Below are 25,176 nucleotides of genomic sequence, written 5' to 3'. Positions count from 1 at the left end.
ATGTTGCCGCCATTCCGTGGGTGGCCTTCCGGCTGCTGGTCGTGGCCTCCAGATCACGCCTGGCGGCGACTTCCGCTGCCCAGGTCGTAAGCCGCTGTTGAATATGCGGCTCCGAGCTGGGCAAAGCAGCCTCCCACAGCTGCGGGCTGTTTATTTGCCAGGAGACGGGGGGAAAGTGCGCCGGACAAAAGTAAAGACTGTGAGCATAGTCTGCTCGGGGAGAGCTGCAAAGCGTGCATTGGGGTGAGAAGCACCGGGGTGAATAATGCAGGGGACAGGAAAGTGTGGGCCTGTAAATGGCGCCATGTATTCTGTTCGATTTTAGATAGGGACTTGTGAGGGGGAGGGAGGAATAATCGGGAGTTACGGTAGTGGTAAGTGATGTCATGGAAGGTGAGGAGGGAGTCACGCGTGTCCATCCCGGGGTGGAGGGGGCCAGCTCGTCGGTCATCTCGCGATGAGCAAGAAAAGCCTTGATGTAACCATGGATCCGGGAACCCACGTTAAGGGTAGAAAGGGCGTCTAGGATAGTGGTATGGAAGACATTGTCAAATGCTTTCGTCAAGTCCAGTGCCATGATCGCGCGAGTGCGCTTGGCGTGAAGAGGGTGAAGGACCTCTTCGGAGAACTGGAGCATGACATCCTGTGTAGAGAGGGATGGGCGAAAGCCGAACATCGAGTCGGGAAAAAGATGGTTGTCCTCGAGGAAGCTCTGCAAGCGGTCTAGAACGACGTGCTCAAAGAGCTTACCGAGACAAGAGGTGAGCGAAATAGGACAGAGATTTTGAATGTCTATGGGTTTACCGGGCTTTGGGATGAAGGTTACCTTAGCATGGGTCCACTCAGAGGGCAGAGGGCCTTCGTGCCAATGTTTGTTAAAGAGGTCCGTAATGGCCTCTAGGGATGATGTGTCCAGGTTACGGAGAGCCTTGTTAGAAATTTGGTCTGCTCCTGGTGCGGAAGTGGTGCGGAGCTTATGTAGCGCCGCACAAACCTCCCCCAAAGTGATATCTGCGTCAAGCGCAGAATTAATGGTGCCGATGTAGGAAGGGAGCGGGGACGGAGGGGAAGTGCAGATATAGCGATCTCGGAGTGCAAGAAGGAAATCGGAATCGGATAGCGGTGAGGATTGTAGGAGGCGCGTCACATCCCTGCCTTGGTATGCGACGGGTCAAGGAGGACACGTAGGAGCGCCCACGTGTCCCTTAGCCCTAGGTTACCGGCCATGCGGTCGCAGGTCTGGCCCCACTGCTGCCTGGTGAGGTATGAGCAGCGCTCCTCAATTTCCATACCCAGGCGGGCTAGGCGGAGGCGTAGTGAGCGGTTGTGTTTTTGTGAAAGCCGGCGGCGGTGCAGGGAATGATGCGCCTCCCATAGGTGAAGGAGGCGGCTGTCAGCTGTGGAGGATTGAGGAGGGGTAGGGACGGTAGAGGTGGCGGATGAAACATCTTTGAGCGAGGTGGCAGTCCATTGAGAAAGGTCTGAGATGGAGGTGGGGGCATGTTACCGTGAGTGGCGGAACCGATCCCAGTCGACTACCTGGCTCAGACGCTGGCGGGAGGATAGGGTAGGAAGAGAGAAAGAGATGGACAGGATATAGTGATCGCTGCCGAGAAAGACCCAGGTGTTCGTCGACGCTGCGTCCAAGACGTTTTTGCAGATGGAAAGGTCCGGATTAGTGTTGCGTTGGACGCTGCAGCCGATGTGGTTGGGTCAGAAAAATCATTAAGGACGGATAACTGTTCGTTCTGGACGAATGTCCACAGCGCGAGACCTTTCCTACAGTTCCCGGGATAACCCCAGCTGATGTGATGTGCATTTAAATTCCCAAGAATGAGGAGCGCGTTGCGATGTGCGCGAGAAAGGGCTTTGCGTAGAAGGAGGAGGAGAGGAGCTGAAAGTGTGCGAGGAAAGCTGTAGACATTAAGAACAAAGAGACTGGCATCCTGTCGCCTGCCCGGGGAGGAGTTTTAGGAAAAGGTGCGTGCACTCTGCAACGTCGAGAGGATGCTCTATCGCCGTGTAGTTGCGGTGAACCAGAGTGGCAATGTTCGGGGGGGATGCAGAAGGAGGATGGAAAGCAGTGAAGTCGCGCAGCTTAACTGGGGAGAAAGTTTCTTGGAGGGCGATTAAAGCGGGGAAGTCGGAGGGAGGGATGTTCTGGAGGTGGAGCTGCAGCGCGTTCCGCTTTCCGCGGAAACCACGGCAGTTCCACTGCCAGAAATTAAGGCGTGAGGGGTGTCTGGCCATCACGAGGCCTGGGTGCCCCTGCTGCGTGTTTGGGTTTGCTCGGTACGGTGGCTCCGCAAGGGACAAAGCAACAGAAGAGACGAAGAAAACGGGCTGTTCCGACTAGCATCTACCGCTCCCAGGAGCCGAGCAGCCTAGCGATTAGCGGCGCATGCTTTTTCAGTGGGCGTCACGTTGGACGCGGCACTAGCTTGAGGGAGCCTATAATACTATTAATACTACTACTACTACTACTACTACTACTACTACTACAACTACTACTACTACTACTACTACTACTACTACTACTACTACTACTACTACTAAATAATAATACACAGTAATATTTTCTGCTAATTATTATTATTAATATTATTATTATTATTATTATTATTATTATTATTATTATTATTATTATTATTATTATTAGTAGTAGTAGTAGTAGTAGTAGTAGTAGTAGTAGTAGTAGTAGTAGTATAGAGAAAGACTCGTTTCACGAAGTTGGCACTGAATTGTCTAGTTAACGGCCGAATTAGCTGGCTAAATATTTTCACAGTTTTAATTAATAATAATAATATTGATTGCTTCACAGGAATGGAAAGGCGCAGTATCTGTCACCCTTGTGTCTGTGGACACCAAGGGATGAAGGTGTCCACAAACACGTGTGACAGATACTGCGCCTTTCCCTTCCTGTGAACCAATTAATATTATTATCACTAATAATTAAAACTGGGAAGATATTTAGCCAATTAATTTGGTCGTTACCTACCGACAATTCAGTGCCAACTTAGTGAAAAGAGTCTTCCTCTATACTACTACTACTACTACTACTTCTACTACTACTACTACTAATAATAATAATAGTAATAATAATAACAGTAGTAGTAGTAGTAGTAGTAGTAGTAGTAGTAGTAGTAGTAGTAGTAGTAGTAGTAGTAGTAGTAGTATATGCTTTCTCAAGCTAGTGCCGCGTCCAACATGACGCCCATTGAAAAAGCATGCGCCGCTAATCGCTAGGCTGCTCGGCTCCTGGGGGCGGTAGATGCTAGTCGGAACAGCCCGCTTTCTTCGTCTCTTCTGTCGTTTTGTCCCTTGCGGAGCCACCGTACCGAGCAAACCCAAATACGTGCCCCTGCTGGTGCAGGGAGATGAGAAGGAGGGGAGGAGGGATGACACCATTAGGGTCGTCTGGGCAAGTTCGGCTGGACTCCCTGGAATGTTCAACTTGTGGCATCCCCGAGATTGTGGACCGCATATTATTGCTGTGCCCTAGCTGCGTATGCGTGTGAAAGAAATGTGCTAGCCGCTTCCTTGAAGTGTTCAGACAAGAGGCCTCTGTCGGAGGAACTGCTGCTGGGCGCTTGGCAGTACAAGGGGAAGGGCGTCCAGGCTGTGCGGGCTCATTGCCGTTTTTTGTGCTCCGCGCCGGACTTGATTTTCGCTTGTAAAGCAAGCTGCCGTGCCCGTATATATATTTCATATCCCTTCTCCCACATCATTACCCATCATGACCTTCTTTCTTTTCCCCTTCTCCAGCGCAGAGTAACAGGCCAGATTTTAGTCATTGCGGCCAACCTCTCTACCTTTCCTTTCAATAAATCCATCTAGCTATCTATACACGTGTCCAAACGGATTGTTCACAAAGTCTGCTTCCAATGTTCGGGTCGCAGATACATTTTTGAAATTTTCTTTAGTATCGAGTACCTTCAAAATATATACCTTAAAAAGGAATTTTCGATACCGATACTTTCATTTTTCGCACACGACACCTAATACCGATTCAAAAAATGTATCTAAAAATAGCATCGAAGATACATGTACCTTCGATACTGCCCATGAGTGCTGCTATGCGCCGATTTTTAAGGAGGAAGCCTTTAATGCCTCATCGTTGTCAGCAGAAGCTATCGTCAGAGGGTGTCATACTTTCGAGAGCGCACCATATATGGGCATTGGTAAATAGCAACTAATTGAAAGGTTTAATTGTTGAGTAGTAATGAGCAACATGGGAGTTAGGCAATAACTTATTATTAGCTAATTAGTTGGACTAATTGTAACAACTGGACTAATTTCAATTAGTCCAATTGAAATAACTAGCCAATTAACTAGTTGATATTATTTAGCTAAATAACTTACTAATTATTTACCCAGTTAACTAATCGAAATTAATCTGTCTTGGAAATGCCTCTAACGGGAGACGCGCTGCAGGCAGCGCACCTCCAGTCACCTCTGCTGTGGTCACCGGCGTGTTGACAACTTTAATAATAATTGGTTCACAGGAAGGGAAAGGCGCAGTATCTGTCACGCTTCTGTCGGGAAGGGAGTAAGATGGGACTGAAAGTGGATAGAGAGAAAGTGGAGCCATAGCGAAGTACGGAGTAGCGGCTACGGAGTAATTTCGACCACTTGGGTATCTTTAACGTGCGCCGACATCGCACAGCACACGGAAGCCTTTTCGTTTCGTCTCCATCGAAACGAGTGTGGCAATGGAGCCAAAGCTACGGAGGCGGGGCTTTCCTAACTGTGTTACTACGAGAAGATGAGATTTCTGGAGGAAAGGCACAGTATCTGTCCCACTTTCTCTGAAAAGTGTGCGTTTGAATGGTACGTCATCGCTCCTGTCGCGTGGCGTTCCTTGAGGCGCGTTCAAGTGTGGGATTGCAGATGGCAGAAACGCTAGACAAGAGACCTCAGGCTTTCGCCTTTCACTACTTTAGTCGCTAAAGTCCCTCGTAATTTTTTTTTTTTTTGTACAGCGCACGTCGTTAAGGCACACAGATAAAGGCAGAATGTACAACTGCCGCGCCGGCACCGGCTGCAACGGCATTCTTTACGCCAGCAGAAATGAAAGCATCCCTGGAGACTGCGTTGGTTCCACCTGCCGCTAGGCCACCTCCTATAGTATCCAACGTTGCACCCCCGGTGGTAGCTTCGGTAGGAGCGGGAGTTAGGCCGCGGTTGGTGGCTACCGCCTCGCGAGTTGAAGGCGCGAGTTGGGGCCCGTTTTTGCGGCAGATGGCATGACGTCACTCCGGCTGTAGCGCTCCCTCACGGAGGGAGCGGCAGTTAGGCCGCGTTTGGTAGCTACCGCCTCGCGAGTTGATGGCGCGAGTTGGGGCCCCTGTTTTTGCGCAGCTGTGCTTGGCGGCGCGCCAAAGGTCACGCTAAAGGTCAATTGTAGCTACCGCCTCGCTACGCGAAGGGCTGAAAAGTGAAAGTAGTATTGCTTTCGCAATAATAATAATAACGGTAGACGGTATGCTCTCAAGCGCGCGCTGGCCGACGCTACGCCCACCCGAACCCCAAGCACTCATGATGACGCTTTTAGCGCTGCCTTCAGAGCTCTTAGTTCATTCATCCGCATGTTAACAGTGTGCGGCAACCCCCACTTTCTCAAAACACATGACCCCTGTTATGCCCAGATGTGTTTTCGGCCATGCATTTCTCGACATATACCTGGCGTTAATACCTCTACACATATACCTTCACAGAACTGTACATTAGAGGAAATCGTTTATTGGGAAATATGGCAGTAGACATTTTGACGTTTCTTTCTAAAGAAAAGAAAATTCAATAATGCATTTCATTGCACAAGATGCTCTTGTTACAAACATCCCAATAAATGTCTGTTACGTACCGCAATTTCAAAGCAACTGAGGAGACTTACATTGGCACTATACCTCGCAGGTAAAGGACATCATCTCTGCATGCTTCATAGCTTTGGTAGCTATTGGATGAAGTATTTGGAAGGGATGAAGTATACCTCTTCTCTATACACATAGAAGGTGTGCAGGCATATAACACATGGCAACACATTAGTCTACCACTAACGCACACATCTGACTGCGCATGATGCACTTGCATTCTTTACTTTCAATTTCTAATAACTTCACTCATTCCCTTAATTTGTGCAGGCGGCTACTATAATTGGCTGATTCTAAGCTGATGGGTTCGATTCTGGCCATGGGTGTGGCATTTCCATAGAGGAGAAAATGAAAAAAAAAATTCCTCATTTTCCTCCATGAAATATTATACTGGCACTGACAGCTATGGTTTTTTGACACTACGGTATGTTTCTACAAACATTCGCTGCATATGTGTATGTGTCAAAGCACCCCGTGAGATGAAAAAGATGGACACTTCAACATCAAAACTGAAAAGCCTAACGAGTAGAAGTGCTGCTCGCGCACCTCAAGCAGAGAAGTGCAAATATCTTGTACAGTGCAAGTGAGAGCGTACAGCAATAAGCGAATGAAAGAAAACATATGCAGAATTTAAACATGCCTTAGTGGCCTAGGAAATGGCATCACTTTGACGTCAGTTGAAGCAGCTGCCTACAGCTGGTTGCTGTATTCGGTTTAGGGATTTAATGACAAACTAACTTAGGCTATGAGAGATGCCAGACTCTAGATAATTTAAACCGCCTGGGAGTTCTTTAGTATACAGCAACACCGCACAGTATGCTGGTGCTTTGTGTTTCACTTTCATCAAAAAGCAGCCACCGCAGCTGAGATCAGCAGTTGAGCCCTCTAACCACTGTGCCACTGTGGCAAGGCAATGTAGCTGGTTGTCACCATTAAAAGAACCTGAGAGGAAAGCAACAGAAGGGGGGTGGGGGAGGAGGACTCTACCATAAAGACAATCATGGTTGCCTACTCCACAAAGGGAGAAAAAGAGTGCAAATGCAATCAAAGCATAGCCTAGCAAGAACGGGAACACATACAGAGCATGGCAAATATACACATGCCCAAGTACCAGTGACCTCTCATGGCTCAGAACTGCATAGCTTTGCTGTTGGTGGCAATTTTGGACTCTCATGAACAGCAATGGCACTGGACTGTCTCCCTCACTTTTCTCTACTTACATCTTCTAAAAAGAACAGGCAACCAATGTGCACTTCTAATAGAAACCCAGTAATAGCCCACAACACTATGAAGACAAGGGCAAGGTCAAGCATTTAATGCCTTTATTAAGCCAAAATCTTAAGCATCTCCAATTAGAAATCAACATTCATTTCTGGTCCCAAAGAATGGTTCCACATAGCCAAGAAAGCAAAAACAAGTAGCTTTAATACAAACATTCATAAATGGAAGCCCTTCTTTGGAAAATTACTGCAAAATACAACATATGGACAGTTAATCCCTGTTTAACCGTAGTCACCGGTAGTGCCCCCATAACCAGTGCAGCTTCAGAGACTGTTGAGACGCCACTTTGTACAAGATATCTCCGACGAACTAGTGAGGGTCAGTGCCCTTGAAATTTAGCAAGTGCGACAGCTTTCCAGTTGTCATGCCAACGAACTGCTCTCCACTTGTGGACATTCGTCCTCAGAGATTCAAGTAGTGGTGACGACTTGGGAAAACCTTGAAGTAACTCCTGCGAAAAATGACATGCACACAGTGATATCAAAAACCCAAGTATGGGTGAAAGCGATCATACTATGCTAGAAAACTGGCCTCAACACTAGGGCTCATTGCCATCACTTGGAGTGCTTAGAAATCCTGCAAAAAAAGAACTCTCTTTAGCTTAAGGTTAGAAAGTGGTTGAAATGTTTAGTCACTAATTGTGCATGAAAAGAAAGGAGAAAGAGGCATATTTAGGCTAGATTTAAATTTAGGTAAGGTATTTGTGCGTTTTGAAACGAGCCATTCAGATGCGCTAAAAATCTAGAAAAGGCACACATCCTCAGGTCATTGAAGAAATTTTAATACTTACGCATATCTGCTGACAAAGCTCTCTGCTTGTCTTAAACAAAAGGCCAGTCTGCTCGGGCTTCACCAGCTCTCTCAGGCTGCAACGATATCCAAAAAAAAACAGCCAACATTTGTCAACTCAATTTGGGCTCGAATCTATACATTAGCACCTTCTAATGAAAAAGACATTTCACTGACAAATGTCCCTTTGTATGTGAGAAAAGGGAAAAAAAAATGAAATAAAGTCAAGCCCATATGCAACACATCCAACAGTCATGTGGATTTCATTTGTTGCATCCAAAGTTTGTAGTAACTGCCCTTCTCATATAGCAGCCAAAATAATGGAAGCAACTGTGCAATTTATTTCAAAACTTCATTGTACCTGACCCATTCTTCAATGCAGACTACCATGATGCTGTCCGAGCTCGCCGTAGTGGTCATCTGCCTCTCGCTGCCAACAAGCTGCTTCGCAGACAGATGATATTTGTACTACAATTCACTGTGGCTGAAGCGTCGTGACTCTCTGCTGTCCTCGACAAAGTTGCAAATATGCTGCAATGAAGCCAGCGCAATACACACAGGACGTCCTCTCGGCTACCTCCATTGCTGTCTACAAGCAGCAGCATAAATGGACAGCCACCTGGCTATGCAAGTATGCTCCAGGTCGAACCCACAAAGCATATCACTTGGCAGTACCACTAGTGCTTTTCAGACTTCTGCCACTGGTTGCTCACTGACCATACTCATAGTTTCACTTTCAATGCTGCCTGTCTTGCAAACACTGTGCTTTCATCTCACCCAGCCGGCACATATGCATGCAGTGACCGACTTTGTAGCTTATCGGTGCGTCACGGTGGTTAACTTGTAATTTCAACTCCGCTTTACATATATGTTTATTTTTTTCAGGAATTGGATTGTGAAAAATATGCGATATTCTCGTGTCTCCGTACGAGAAGAAAGTATGGATATGATTTTGAGGGCAAGTTTACAGTACCACTTTGGCCACTTTCGCAGAGTTTTGGGGCCACAGTTTTTGTTTCTAGGATATAGTGCCATTGCCCTAATGCGAATTCTGTCTGTCATAATAAATGAGAATTCATTATATACCTGCGGCCAACTTACAAGGGGACTCATCGTGCATGTGTCGCCCCCCTGGCCATACATTAGTAAGCAAACTGCCGTGCGTGACGGCATGCGGATAACCAAGAAAATGTTGGCATCGCCATTCACTCCCAAGAAGGGACCACAGTTCTTCTTCGTCTTAAAAATCGAGTGATGAGGAATTTTTAAATATCCACTTCACCAGTGACAAACGCATTTTTTTTTTCTATGCCATCACAAAACCATCAGTATAGCCGGAAGAGCCAGAGAAAGAAAACTGGATGGAGCTGCCCTCAGTACTTGTCTAGAGAATAAAGACTTTGTGATTACTTTAAAAAAAGTGGATACTAATGCTAATGTTCCTAAGTTTTCGTTAAGCTGAGAGTATTTCGTGAAATGAGTTTCGCCTGGAACAAAGAACATCTAACTCTCTTTGCTTACAAAGTCCTGCCCATTTTGGCTAGCGCAAGTAAGGTACACACAGTTCTCACTTGAAAATGCATGAGCTTTTTTTCGGCGCTCGACCCCTGTTCCCCAGGATGCAGGATCGAATCCCGGCCCCGGCAGCTGCTTTTCGATGGAGGCGAAAAGCAAGGCACCCGTGTGCTGTGCAATGTCAGTGCACGTTAAAGAACCCCAGGTGGTCGAAATTTACGGAGTCCTCCACTACGACGTCCCTCAAGCCCGAGTCGCATTAGGACATTAAACCCCACAAACCAAACAGAGTGTTCAGTGAACAAGCTCCTTCACTCGCGAAGCTCCCGACAGGACAATCCTCGTAATGTTACCCTGAAGTTCTGGCATCCTCTTACACTGACAGATGAATGAGACAGCATAATGTTTTGCTACAGACAAAATAGGCGAGATTTGTCTGGCTTGCTGACACTGTTAAATCAGTCAAAATCAGTGAGATAAAAATAGTGAAAACAAAAATAGTGGTAATTTTGCTAAGCACAAACTACATTAACACTTTGACAAGAGAACTACCGAACAAATCGTAGCTGCAAATCGCAGCATGGTGTGCGAGGTTTAACATTCAGAAGTTGTAAATGGGCTATGAAAAATGTTATAGTGAAGAGCACCGGGCTGATTTCAATCATCTGGGAGCTCTTCAAAGGGGGCACAGAACAAACACTTTTTTGATTTTGCCCCCCATCGAAGTACAGCCGTCACAGCCGAGATTCAATCACATGTCCTCGGGTTCAGCAGCCAAAAGCTGCAGCCATGTTAAGAGCAGAAAGAATAACCTCACAGCATCTCCAAAAGAGAGTACTGCACAAAAAAACGGGACAAATCCAAACATTCTTTTCCCAGACTTCATTTGCCTTAAAGGGTGAAAAAACAGTTGAACATGTGCCAAGAATATGATGTCTTCTTCCTCAGCCTACATATAAAACCCCGCATTAAGCAAGCCGTCTGAACGTGCCTTAGTGGCCTATAGAGGTACCGTGAATGCCAGTGTCCTAGCAGGCTGATTCTGACATAACTGTCCCATGTGAAACGAGAGACCCAAGTTGGCAGCTCCTGCCGACCGCTTGAGTTGGTAGCCCAGCTCTCACCCTAGTGTCACATGGGGTGTGACATCACAGCGTCACGTGGCTAAGACGTGGCTACCGGCCACGCTACGCTGAAGGCTCAAAACACACTGGCTACACATCACTGACTCCGCTGTCGCCTGCTGCGCTGTATACTCGCCGCGAAAAGTTTGGGGCGATGCACGCCCGCAAATCGCCAATGTTACTATCGCCAGTGATGAGACGCACCACAATGCCAGCATGCAATTCGTGGCTGTGCAAGTGGCAGGGTCACATGGTGCGCGTGTCGTTCCCTACACAATCGTTAGTTGCGCTGTACATTTAGGAAGCAGTTTGTAGAGGCGAATCCCACGCACACTGCCAACGTAGTGATCCTGCCCTGTATGTGCCGCAAGAGGTTTTCTGTGGCGCGCAGCCCGAACATCAGCGATGTCACAATCTCTAGACGCACTATACAAGCAGCAGGCGGTGAACCGTGGCTGTACGGCTGTAAATAAAACTCCTCAGATGCAAGTAGATGTGTGTGGATGCCTCTCCTATGCTTCTGCGCACCGATGTTTGTTCTGGAAGATACAGGAGTGCAGTAAAGGTAAAGGAGCAGAACGAGCGCAGACTTACAGCAGATCTTACTTGGTGAAGAGCGCTTATATGCCACTGCTTTACCCATGTGCCACAGCATGAACGCAAACATTGACAGAGAGATGCGCTTTGGCGCATGATGGTATATAAGTGCTCTTCGCCAAACAAAATCTGTTGTAAGTCAGCGCTCGTCCTGTTCCTTTGCCATTTTTGCGCTTCTGTATCTTCCTGAATATGGACCAATGCGCCCTAGTTACAAGTACTTCTCAGTGACCTTTTTCCTTTTTGACGTTATGAATTTTCAGGTGATGCGAATCTTTTTTTGGACTCCATTAGATCTGTATCACCAAGGTTCTATTGTAAATTTCACATGTTGTTTACCCGGACAGCAGGCAAAAGCTTTCATGATCTCAATGATTGATGGCTGTATCGCGCTCCACACGTCATGGATGAATGCCGAGTCGGACACGCTACTCCCAGACCCCGAAGGTACGTTGATACGGCCTGGTTAAAGCAAGGTATCATGTTGGGTGACCGTCACTAAAAGTGGTGATTTACGACTGTATGCTAATTGCAATCAAGTGTCAAAGCCCATATATGCAAACAAGGATCTGCACGGAAAGCCCCAAGAAGGAAGCCATCAGCCCTGTCGCGTCACACATTTAGAGGCAAAGCTTTTATGCCCGTAAGTTCTCTTCCACCTGTCATAATCATGCAAGTCCTACACCTTTTGCTGTTAACATATTTGCATATTCACGACGAAAGGACTCAACACAGATGGGTTCTGCAAACGTTGACTACTATTAAAGTTTTCGCAGAGGTTGACGACCTAGAACTCTACGAGATTGCAACCATGCATGTGCGATGAGCAAACAGAAAATAAGCCCTGCCACTAATGGCTCATGTTCACTGGATGCGGGTAAGCAGCTGAAGCTGGGTGAAAATGTTTGAGCAGGTCAGATTGGGAGCGAACTGCCCATTTTCGTACCCTTTGCAGAGCAGGAACTTCACTGGACAAATTTCAAGGTTATTTACGGGTTTTCCAAGCCGTGGAAGTCAGCATTATGAGAGTCCCTTCTTCCTTAAATTTCAGTTCATTTGAAGAATTTTTCCACCTCCTCAAGTACGAAATTAGAACATCCCATTAATATGAAAGCTTGACTACTGGCACTAGCACCACGGCGACTGCAAATGAGGTCTGAAAAGTCAAACAATGAGTTGCGAATCATCTACAGGTGCTCTTATATAACTAGCACTGTGAGGCATGCCATGATGCTACGAAAATGTCTAAATAATCAAGCACGTCCAAAAAAATCTGAATTTTTCTTTTTTTTGGTAGGAGATCACACCACCATTATCCAGATTTTGTTCACGACAATAAGGTTAGCCCGATCCATCGCAACTGTACCAACTATAAAATACTGCCGTGAAACCTTCAAAACTGTATTTGTTGTTTTTTAGCAGCCACCGGCATGCGTCCGTATCACTGTGATTCTTGCAAGCGTAACTATTCTGTATTCTTTGTTTGTTAATGGTAGATGTCGCGAGATACACCTTTATCAGTTTCTTTGTCGCGCAAGATGCGCCGAGATCTGTCTAGAAGATTCCGACCACTCGTGTATGTTTCTACAATGTTGCAGGTTGTGCTAGTGACAGTTTGTGACGTTATCTAGATGGTTCTGAGCCGCCTTTAAATTGAGCGTTGATTTGTGCGACAGATATTCTTAGTTCGATGATAGACGAGCACGTTTGTTGCTATCGCCGCCACCGAGTTGCTTAGTTTTTTTGCGGGCGCAAGTCAGCCTAATAAAGAGTTAATTTCAGTACTATCACGCCTGTGTCTTTTTTTGGTGTGTACGGCTTTGTCCCCACTACGTGACAATATCTCATCCATCCTCTTATCTTTTTCATCCTACGTGTCGAATTATAAAACTGTAATTTTGGAAAATGCTAACTATTCACAGAGAACGGACACAAACATGAACACAACGAAGCACTAATAACAACTTGAGTGGTTAGTAGCACTTCGTTGTGTTTGTGTCTATTTACAGGCACGAACACGAAGAAGGGCTACTACTAGTAACTTGAGTTGTTACGTAGCATTTCATTCACAGGCACAAACACGAACATGAAGAAGCACTACTAACAACTTGAGTTGTTATAGCATGTTTGTGTCCATTCCCAGTGAATAGCTACTGCTTTCGAAACATACCAACTAGCCCCTACAGTAGCTCTTTTGATAGTAAAAATGGTAACAGTCGCTCTATGGCTTCTCACAGTCATGACAGTCACACAAGAATTCACGCATGTGTGCCTCTGTGGTGAAAGAGCAGCAGTCTCACCAGGGGTAGTCGATGGCGCAGACCGGAAGGCCGCAGCCGAACATGTCAACAACCTTCATGGGAAGATCCAGCTTGCTCGAAGATGTGTGCAGGCAGACGCCAAGGTCAGCCGAGCCTGAAGCAGACGACGTTTCACAAAGAGCATGATGAAGGATTCCTGTCCGCAATGTATGAAGATGAAGGATTCTTGTCCGCAATGTATGAATGGAACAAGGCATCGAAAACAACTGGCCTAAGTTAATAATTACCTAGGGTTACAGCAGCTCACATATGGATGCTTAATCAGTTACAAAGCCAAGAGTGGGTCTAAATACCAATTCTGTAAATCTTGCAGGCTCATAAACCTCCGTAAATGCTACAACTGAAGCAATAGGTGAGTTACATTAAAAAATGCAAAAGTAATGTAGCTGAAGAAAGCTTTTATCGCATGCGTAAAGAAATGCAGCAGTGAGAGACAGTAAGGCTTTGAGTAAGGCTGAATAAGATCATCCAAGAACCGAGCTCAAGCTTGGCATCTCAAACTTCACATGCATGGCTCCCATCAACCTTCCACTGGACACCTCAACCATACTTGTGCTCCATTTACACAAAACATATTCCTTCATTAGGAGTTCCTGTATAGAGACAGGCAGCTGTGTGCCAGATTCCTACTACAGAGATAAAATAAACTGAAATTAATTTGTTCACAGTGAAGTTTCGCACGCTGTGCACGCTCCACACTTCTGCGTTTTCAGTAAAAGATCCTATCAAAGTTCCTTACCCATCTGTCAATACAACGAGAGATGGAAGGAACGAGTAATAGTGGTACATGGGTGCCTTGTTCTTTGCCCCCATTGAAAAGTGGATGCCAGGGCTACGATCGAACCTGTGTTTTTCTGTAAATATTGCATTTACTCGAATGTAACTCGACCGCGAATGTCAAGCGAGGGACGACTTTGCATATGGCCTAAAGGGAAAAAACAAAACCACCAATGTAATGCAGCATAAGTGCTTGAAAAAGTACCTTTATATAGACACTGTGGCTCTTGCAGTCTCATCAAAAATGCTCATTCGTCATCGTCCTCGGAGGCTGAGCTCTTGGAAACTAAGTCTTCCTTTTCATTTTCGTCTTCCCAGACGATGTAATTGGAAGCCTTAGCAGTCGGGCTCACATTTAAAAATCACCTCCTGCTGCATCTACCACCATGGTAAATTGGTAGTTAACATCTGGCCGTTGAGGTACCGCAAAATTATTTCTTCTATCAGAATAGCTTTTCTTTTGAAGCGAGTGTCGTGCTATGCACAGCACGTTGCCATCATGCGAATGCGATAACAGAAATAACTGCACTAACCCACTGTAAAAGATGCAGCAAGCACGGGATAAAGGTGACACGATCCTAAGCCTATGAGCAAAAAGCGCAACGTTTTAACTTTAGATGGATTGGAATTTGGCTGATTTGGCTTCCCTGGTATCCACATTGCCAACATAACATTGTAAAACCGCTGAAACTGAAACTGAGTGGTGACGCATTCAATATGGCTGCACCCCGGCGCTGCTTCAGGCCAACCGAATTGCAGTATTCGATTATAATGCGAGGGTAGACTTTGAGAGCCAAAAAAAAACTTGTGTTACATTCAAGTAAATACAGTAGTGTAAACAGAGGCCAGGAGCAAGCCGCCCATGTCAGTGCATGTACCCCAAGTGGTCAAAATTTCCAGAGCCCTCCAATACAGCATCTCTCGTAGCCTGTCACTTTTGGAAGCTGAACACCATAAACTAAGCAACAGCATTAAAAGCCTTGTTTTCCATAAAATATGGCATCAACATTATGGCTCGTAAACTACCAACAATGTGATAGTTTACGACTGTGTGCGACAACAGAGGAATAAATTAAGGAATTCGTAATTAAGCCAGTAGCAAAATGCATGTATACGAACGAGAATCCGCAAGAAGAACCAGGCAGGAGCCATTAATGCTGTCATGTCACACCCTTCTTAAAGGTGAAGCATAAATGTACCCTCCCCCTCGCCCCTTAGTTGAAACTGAAGGCTTGAAATGCAAGGTTGAGCCAAAAAAAGCTCGCACAGATGCAACTGAAACTAGGCCAAGGAACTATATAGCTGAAAGAGAGAGCCTCCTGGTTAGGGTAGTTCAACAGTTTGACTGCCCGTAAATTGGGCATGCAGCTAGTGAATGACCAGACATGTGCAAAAGGCGGAGTGTATTAAAGGCCATGAAAGATGCAGGAAAGTTGGGGTCTCAAGTGATATGTGCTAGTTCCTGATGAGCTGCAAAACCAAGTCGGAGGTGAGTGGTAGGCTCCATCAAGTGGATAGGCCCGAGAATCAAATGTACGTACATCAAATATCAGTAATGTGCTTAGTCCAGTGCCGACTCATGCAGGGACTAAAATAACAGCAACAGGGGAAATGAATAAATCGATCAGTCGGTTTCTACGGATGAAATGAAACATGTGTTGCACCCAGGTGAAAGAGCACCCACCTAACTTTTGTGCCAATATGTGCAAGCATGCTACCAACGGCCTCATTCAAGGTGCTTTATTACTACAACCTAGGCAGATGTTGAAGGAAAGGCAGAGAAGCTTCGCAAGGGAGCGATTTTTCCGTCCCTGCGCGCTTGAAGTGCTGGAAAGAACATGCAAGCATGGGCATCCTCACCAAGAAGCTTGGGGTAGTCCTGAGCCGACAGCCACGGCGTGAGAAACTTGACATGGGCCAATGGGTCAGCGCGAATCAGGGACAGGTAATGCTCCTTCTGTGGTCCCTTGCCTGCAAAGCACGTTCGTGAGACAAAGAAGTAAAAACGCCTATATAACCTAAAACATTTGATTCGTTGTCACATAAGGAGCTTGGCTATGACCAATGAATAAACACATTAAATTGGCTTCCCGTCCGTGCAGTGCACAGAAGGTTCCTTCAATTCTTGGCTTTTTGCATTAAATCTGCACCCCTTAAGATACAAGGTTAAAGGGGCTCAATGGACAAACTGAAGCTTGACTTAGTCGACGGAATACCAGTTTGAAACAGACAGGCTTTTTTTAGAGAACGCGGAGCTCTCGAAAACAAGCCTGTCACGACGATGCCGGGAGGATTTTTTGCTTGTTTGTTCGAAAGAGCAGAAACAGAATTATTACTGGCCTGGAAACTGAGGGATTGCTATTGCCTTTTAACCCCTCCCTTCCACTTAAAAATAAACAAGGAAAAGCAACTGATCACAGTGAGGTTTATTGTCAAAAAGGGCATCTTTTTCAGCAAAATGACAGCAAAAAATAAAAAAGAAACCATAAATAGTCTAATAATCGGGGTTTGCCCAGAAAAAGCATCCGATGGACAGATGTCCTGGTCACAGGTGAGCATTGACAAGCATTTATTGAAGGAGTTATGTTTCTCTTTTGTTTATGGCAAAAGCTGATTTCACTTGCTAAAGTTAGGAGCGTAGATAATCGCACGTGCTATGAATGCCATAGATGTGAGCTCATGAGCCAATGACTGTACAGCTGGGAAAAATAATTACATGTAATATATTCACAGATAAAACTAATTCCAGATGTTTATGCCTGACAGCTGTGCATGTTGCTGCAGAAAAAATTAAAATGAACGAACCTATGTTTCCGCAACGTGCAGCTTGGCTGTCTCCTAAAGAAGGCTGGTATATCGCGATGATTATTTTGGCACATCCAATACCTGGTGCGTCCCAATTAGCTCACCTAGTACATTGCGGAGAGCAAGGTGCTCAAATTCCATACCACAACTGTCGCTACTAAATGGCTGAAACAGTTTGAGAAATGTAAAATGCAAAAAAAAAAAAAAAAAGAAAAAAAAGAAGAAGAACTTTCATATCAATCATCCACTCATACTCCTATTTGTCATTTCAGTCTTTGGAGGGTTGTGTCAGTGTTCGCAAGCTTTCCTTGCAATACCCGAACGAGATCACACAAAAAAGACCAGCTGCTGAAACCGTTCACAGCTAACAAGATACAGTGAAATCTCGTTACTACGAATGTCACATTAACAAACTTTTCAGGTTTACGAATATTTCAAAAATTCCCACCAAACTTCCTATACTTTCAATGGAAAGACATTGCACTACTACGAATTTCAGAATACTGAATATTTCAGACTAACATACATAATTTATTTCCTCCTCTGCAGAAATACGTAGTTACTATGAATTTTTGCAAAATGAAAGTGTGGATGTTACATTGAGTTCGCTGCAACTATCATCACCCTGCCACGCCAGAAGTTGCAGCCAACCACCAGACTTCCGCGATTTTTTTTTTTTTTCTGTTGTTTCCAAGCAAGGGTGGTGGCTGTCAGTAGTGCTGCAGACAAGGCCTCGTAAGCGGAAAAAACTCACCACACTTTATCGGCAGGCCCCACTAGAAAATGTCTGCTACTTGGCAAGAAGGTGGACGAAGCCGTCCTTGCTTGGTTCAAGGAAACTAGGCTTCAAAACATTCCGGTGTCTGGATCGATATTGCAAGAAAAAGCCCCTTTGCCTTCAATATCATCGGATTTGAAGCTAGTTCTGGCTGGCTTTTTCATTTCCGACAAAGGTCTGGAATTACTTGGCAAGTAATTTCCGGCGAGGAAGCAGCTGCAGACAAAGAGGGCGCAATCTCCTGGCGTGAAGACCGCTTTCATAAGATCACCGAGGATTACTCAGAGGAAGACCTTTTTAACACCAATGAAGCGGCCTTCTTTTATCGGCTTCTACCTGACAGAACAATGAATTTCAAGGGCAAAAAGAGCAACGAACGGAAGAACTCCCGTGTCAGGGCATCCGTCCTGTTTTGCTGAAACGCACTGGGAACAAAAAAACTAAGGCTCCTGGTCATAGGGAAATATGCCAGCCCTCGCTGCCTGAAGAACGCCGTGTCCTTGCCGTGCGAATACAGAGCGAACAAGCGAGCTTGGATGACGCGAGAGTTGTTTCCTAGCTGGCTCAAGCTAGACGACCAGATGAGGAGGGATGAGAAGAAAATATTCATCGCGGGTAACTGCTCTGCACACATCGTGAACGTGCGCCTCACAAATGCGCGTCTAAGAGTTCTTGCCCCCTGCCAACCCCTCGACCAAGGGATCATAAAAAGCATCAAAGCTGAATTTCGGAAGCACTTGGTGCAGCGATTGCTCATAAGCATCCGGCTCGGGCTTCCCACTACAGTTGACATCCGAAAAGTTGCAAAAATGCTCACTGGAGCATAGTGGAACGTCAAGGTGTTTACCATCAAGAACAGCTGGCGGAAAGCAGGCCTTGTTAAGTCCGCACAGGAAGACGACGGTGGGGGCCCAAACGTGCTGTCTCGCCCAGGACAAATTATGTCAGCGATGACATACTGGATGACAGTGGTGCCTTGTGCAACGAGGTGAGAGAAAATGTCCATAAGCCTGTCAGTAACATTTTCTGACTACATTGAGTGCGACAGCGAAACTTTAACGTCAGCCGAGATCACCGATGAAGACATTGTCAACAGCGTGCGAGCGACAGATTGTGATGATGACCGGGATGACGACGACGCAAAATCGTCGCTCACGGACGACGCGGACAAAGCTGTGTCTTCTTCTGATGTGTTGGCATTGATCAGCAAGCTTCACGCTTTCATCGCACGTTGTGACGAAGTGCCTGATGGTGTGCATAGGAAAGTGGATTAAACTTTTGTGCTGGGAAGCATGTGCAACAATCACCAAAAGAAAATTAGTGATTTTTTTAAATAAAGTCGAACAAGTGCTCATTGCGTTGTTGTTTGATGACTGCCTGGCCAACATGAGAGCACTTTTTTAAAGGTAAGACATTTCATTAAATGGTGCATTTGTTGCCTTTTATTTTTGACTATTTCATTACCACAATATTTCAGTATAACGAACGGTTAGCGGGGGTCCCGAGAAGTTTGTTGTATCGAGATTTCGCTGTACCACTTTTGTAGTGTTCACTTACAAAGTGGCGAAAAATTATTTTGCACAACTTTAGACCAAAGTCTGTCCAAAGCACAGCCTAGAAAGCTTGGTCTGGGGTTTTATTCCTTACGCCCGTCATTCGTACTGCTACTTCGCTGTGACTAGCGCTCCATAAAGCAACACTAACAGTATGTACTGACCCACCACACATAAATGTGATTACAGGTCAAGATAGTTCAGCACGCTTGCAGAGCACTAGGAGAAATGTATAATGACTACAGACACTGAGAATTTGAAGCGCACGCTCCTGCGTCAAGATGAATGAATGAGTAAATAAACAAATAGCATTTACACTAAACTGACTCAATGTTGATGTCCAAAGCACCCGAAAGCTGGCAGTAACTGACAACTTGAATTGACGGCACAGAGGAAATATAGAAAGATTCTCCAGAAGCAACACACCAAAGCTTCAAAGATTTGATAACAGGGGGTGCAGCCATCAGTCTGCACAGACACATAGGGACTGGTGTAGGCACACTCTTAGATCAGGTACATTTATAACAAGCTTCTCAAAAGTGCAAGGCTTGCTAGTTCTGATATTCTACCCTTATATAATTTTGCACCTACAGAATAAAATGAGACGCACACATTTAATAAAAATTGTAAGAGCATCCATGGCTGCATCCACGACAAAACTGCGCAAAGTTTTAGTTTCCTCTAAGCCATAGTTAAGTTTCAATATCTGCTCTCATCACAAAAGCACCATACAAAAATTACACGTCAATTTATCAAGGTTCCGCCCCCGTTGACTAAAAGAAAAAAAAATGTGTGGTCAAACGAAATTCCTGCTCTTCCATCAGCTACAAAAGTTAGCAACATTTCCAACTGGCAGAATCTGTTTTAACGACATAATGGTTCCTCCGCATACCCTCAAAAACCCAGAGCTCAGCTTGAGCGCAGGATTTCCTGACTCGCGCACCACCAACAAGCACACGTAAGTAATGGCCATTTAACGATGATGAACGCACAAGTTGCAAAATTCGGCTCACCTGTGATGACACAGAATAAATCTGGAAGGGCACTGTCACCCTGTTCCTTGCGGGCACTGTACTCTGTGGGAACATAAAACAAATTTGCCATTCACTCATAAACTGCCGTTCATCACTTGCAACCTTCTCAGTTTACCAAATGACATATCCAGCACGGCCACGATGCTACAATATGGCATACACGGCACAGTGACTAGAGGAGGGAGAGGCAGGAATAGTCTCGAGAGATTCAGAATCCAATAGCACAGAGCAGCAATCGACTACCGCCTACTGTTCACCATTTGTGTGTCACCTTTGCAAATGCCATCATGACCGATGTCACACTAAGTTCTGAACTTCCGTTCTGTCTGCAGTGGATAGGACAGAGCTGCTGAGCCCTTAAATGAAAATTATGGCACCTCTGCCAGGATTACTTGGCTTAGAATGGTGTAGGACCCTGCACGAACAACATGAACAGGCAGGGTGCACTGCACTGTACACAGTATTTGGTGTCACGAAACTGACTAAAGTCAAGCTCGCATATAGCGCTAGTGTTATGACAATATATCAGCTATAATAGTGAATAGCCACAGCATCATCTGACGTACTACAACGTGTCCTATAGTAAAACGTACGCTTGATACAATGTCTTGCTCCCATGTTAAAATTGGCTACTGTGTGAACCAGCATCGACAAAAAAAAAAAAGAAGGAAGGACAAGCTTCTGAAGAAAATGCCAGTGTCTGTACCACACACATTACAGTTCATGTGAGACCCTTATTCCACCCTACTGATAAGTAAGCTAATAGGACGGCTTGGAGATAAGCGCGCCAGTGCTGTGGCCGACACACAGGGAGAGCATGTTGTCAACAGTCCTTGATGCTTATTTCGCGCCAAGCAGCATTTTACACGGAGCCCGCTGTCACGTGGCATTTTGTAATATTTGCGGGCATTCATTTCTGCCCCGAATAAAAGGGGCTACGCTGAGGCTATCTCTTCAAATACCTGGGTCGGACAATTTTCACGACACTCGAAAACTTTCCTATTCACACTAGAGTGTTGAGCGCTATTTAAAGAGTCAATTATGTCGACTAGTTATTCAAGTAAACGGAACGAAGAAAGTACCAGTGGGTACTTCCCACAAACTCCAAACACTCACTCGGTTTCAGTTGGGAAGAACGCTTATATTTTTTTCCAAAATCTTGGTCCACCATAGCTGGGACACCTTGTATATATACGTACTAAATCAGTGGCAAAGAACTGAGCAAGAGTGCAAAAATGCAAAATGAAAATTTACAGGGTCCCTAATGAACCAGCAGACTTCATAAATTTCAGGACTCTCCTCTCAGGAGCTACTGTTGGCAGGACTGCAAGGCGGAATGAAGCATCTTGGTGGCGTCAATATTAGAACACCGTTATAAGCTTGAATGCGCCCTCCACGATATGTTCTAGCAATTAATCAGCAATGTGTAAGTCAGTTCAGTTGCACAAAGCAATAAACGCAGCCAAGCAAATGCAGGCAAATTACAAGCAGTCAAAAGAAAATACATAGAGAGTCACAAGAAAAAATACTCACCTTTCAATGCTTCCAGAAGCACCGAGAAATCTTCGTCCTCTGCAAATGCAGTGAATCAATTAATGAAGAAAAAAATATGAAGATGCAGAACCATTAACAATATACTAGTGCTAAAGAGGAGGAAAAAAGAAGGTACAAACAGCACCAATGAAGACTTTCAAGAGAGACTTGAGAGAAAAACTGGTTTCGGTGGTGCCACACATTAGACTAGCCCTGGTGACTCAAGCTGTAGTCCCTCTGGAAGCACGATGGCTTACTGACAGCTCAGTCAGTGCACAGTGAGGAACTATATAGTATTTCTCAATTTCAGAAGTTGCACAGACATCACTTCTATGCAACGGTGCTCTGAGAAACACTTATGTAACACGCCAGCACATTTTTTTTTCCCCTTTCAGACAATAGCTGGCCTCTCACGGTCTCCATGTTGAAGTTCACAGGCATCTTCCAGAAGGAGGAATACGGAAAAGGACAAAGTGGGAGAGAGATAGGGCGGAAACAGGCTGTACAAATAGGCTAGTTGTAAAATGAGAACACTCTGCAGCATGTACTTTTTCTTTTTTAATTTTCATATCTGTAGAACACCACAAATGTTACGGCAAATGCAGTTCAGGCTGGATACACTGAAACTTGATATATTGAATTATTGGCTATATCAAAAAGATGGACTATCATGTCCCCTTTAAGGTGTCCAATCTCCTGGAGGACAGAAAACTGGGCTAGTTGGTTTGCGTTGAAATGAGGCATAGTTTAACAGTGCGAACCACATGCAAAAAGAAGTGCTTAGCGTTTTTTCTGGCATATAAGAGCAGTCATTAGTGAACAAAAATTCAGCTGCTAGCAGCACTATACTGTCTCACTTCTTGTTTGTTCGTGCTGTTAAACTATGTCTCAATCCAACCTCAATTTCACCGGTGCTTCTTTTGACAGCACTCTTTTATCACTGTTTTTACATGGAGGTGGATCGGTAACATGGCCTTGTTTTATTATTTTACAGTGTGCTGGTGATACGGTTAGACACCTCATAATAGGTGGTGGCTAGTTTGAAACACCTGTCTACTGTGCTGTCAGTGCAAAACAAGTTATGCATAGGTTATAGGCAAGTTTATTTACTCCCATTTGCTGTACATAGAGGTATAGCTGCATCTAACTAATATTTTTGCTATCTCCTTCAAGTTTCCGTATATTAGGACTGTATACTCTTATTCCTGCAATGTATTTTCGCTCCTATTGTGTTCATACTTAAGGCTGGTCAACAAAAGAAAACTTCTCAAGCTATATCTCAATACATTATATTAAACCTCAAAAAGTATTTTGCTTGTAGTCAAAAAGTTGTACTAAGGACACATTCAAAAGAATGTATTTATCCACAGTGTGGCACAGAAATTTCTTTTAGGCTCTAAAGTCCTTGAGAAATATATGTAGCTCTAAACACTTACTGCCTAGTTCGTAAATAATTTGCAAGCATTTTATACACTTCAGAATAATTATTTGTAATGTTACCTTACCAATATAATATATATTTCTAATTTTTCAATATTTTTTGTTTGGCAACTTTTTCCCCTTTATTCTGCAACCAAAATAAACCAAACAAATTCAAATTCAAAAAAATTTTTTGCAATGTTGACATCAGATAGTAACTGTTTTGAAATTACAAGTCTTCAGAAAGAATGTTCTATTGCCACAATGGACCCCTTGCAAAAATCGTTAAGTAGGCTTTCTCACGCTGCTTCTTTCCCCAAATATGGCGTCACTGGCCGCCAGAAGAACGGCAATATAGACCTGAAATCGCATGTTGCTCCTACACAGATGCATGTAGTGGTAATAGGGCAATTATGCGAATATGTTCTGATGCATAAATCATATGAATTATGGCCTTAATATAATGTTTTATTACATTGCTGTTCCGCCATTAGTGGGGAAGGCAGCATAGAGGTGAAGCCGACTTAACATTTATGAAAGGGGTCTATTGTCAGGTACTATCTTACATTTTTCTTTTACAATTCACAAACTTTTCAGAAAAAATATTCGGTCGGAAATCGCTCAAGTAGTCACTTCTACCATGGTAAGCGAAGAGTAAATGGGTCAAACTGATTTTGGCCTGTGGCAATACACATCAAGTCAACGGCATAAAGACCACTTTAAACTGCAACTAGAGCTCTAATAGGCTAGAAGAAAAAAAACATTAAATACAAGTATGGCTGCCACTGCCTCGTTTTCACAAGAAACCTGCAATGAGATAACTACTTTTGTTTCAGCTGTGGATCTCCGAGAGTATCGCACATGAACATTCGCTAGCTAAGAGTGGTCACAGAGTGCTCTTCCGCACTGTTGTCGCATGACTCAAGTGATGAGAAAGAAACACCTTATTTTTACATCTAATTTTCTCAGCAGTAAACTGCATCTTCAGCTGCTGAACAACATCCATCAAAACACCCAGACATCATAGCCACAGAATAAATTTTTTCCTACAAAGAAAAACCTGGATGAAATTTTGCTCAGCATTCTTTTAATAATAAATCCGTACTACCCAAAAGGGAGATTTAGCTAACCTGTCCAACTGGTGCTGCTGACAATGAGAGCCGGTCGATCAGATCTCAGCACCGCTGCCCCTGACTGGGGCTCGGTTTGGGTGAACAGGTTATTTTTGTCAGGCCCACTAGCTGCATCCCCTTCTTTACCGGCAAGCTCCGGGTATTCCTCGGACAGACGCTGGAACAGGGCGTGACGCTCGGCAATGTCGGTCGGCTGAAAGGCCGACGGTGGCTTGTCATAGAGGACATCTGCTCTGATGAGCGAATGAGAATATAGATGCCGCATGTACTACAAAAAATCCTGTAAGAGGCACTTGATTTCAGATCATGTAACAAATACAATTTACACCTTGTTCCAGTTAGCTGGATGGAACTGGGCAGCTGTTGGACAGCTCTATAGCTTTGGCAGCAAATAAACTAGTGTAGCGGTGTGCATTGTGCAGTTTTAAAATGGGGGTTAAATCAGACATTGTGACTGAAAGAATTAGGAACTAACTTGCAGCCCGTACACATACAGAGTCAGTAAATGGACCAAGATGGCCAACCCCTTTCGCTTTACCCGCCCCACACATCTGATCATCCATCAGCACTTCTCTCCCAACTGCAAAACGATTTGCTCTATGACTTCGCACTTCAATACATCAACCCTGATATCGTCAGCTGCACAA

General features: G+C 44.8%; 1 protein-coding gene across 1 annotated transcript in view; it reads right to left on the bottom strand.

Annotated features, from left to right (window-relative positions):
• Positions 1–7,175: 7,175 nt before the first annotated feature.
• Alg1 (ALG1, chitobiosyldiphosphodolichol beta-mannosyltransferase) overlaps positions 7,176–25,176 on the bottom strand; it is a 38,693-nt gene continuing 20,692 nt past the window's right edge. Inside the window, exons 7-13 of the mRNA XM_084604072.1 lie at positions 24,527–24,762; positions 21,978–22,016; positions 20,424–20,486; positions 16,135–16,245; positions 13,477–13,591; positions 7,942–8,017; positions 7,176–7,602 (exon numbers count right to left, since the gene is read on the bottom strand). Of these exons, the coding sequence (XP_084460198.1) occupies positions 7,471–7,602; positions 7,942–8,017; positions 13,477–13,591; positions 16,135–16,245; positions 20,424–20,486; positions 21,978–22,016; positions 24,527–24,762 (772 nt within the window). The 3' untranslated portion in view covers positions 7,176–7,470. The remainder of the gene's footprint in view (positions 7,603–7,941; positions 8,018–13,476; positions 13,592–16,134; positions 16,246–20,423; positions 20,487–21,977; positions 22,017–24,526; positions 24,763–25,176) is intronic.

This window comes from Amblyomma maculatum, chromosome 5 (genome assembly GCF_055883805.1).
Source record: "Amblyomma maculatum isolate TAMU_Amacu chromosome 5, ASM5588380v1, whole genome shotgun sequence".
In the NCBI taxonomy this organism is placed as follows: domain Eukaryota; kingdom Metazoa; phylum Arthropoda; class Arachnida; order Ixodida; family Ixodidae; genus Amblyomma; species Amblyomma maculatum.
This window is presented reverse-complemented; position numbering and strand designations above follow the sequence as displayed.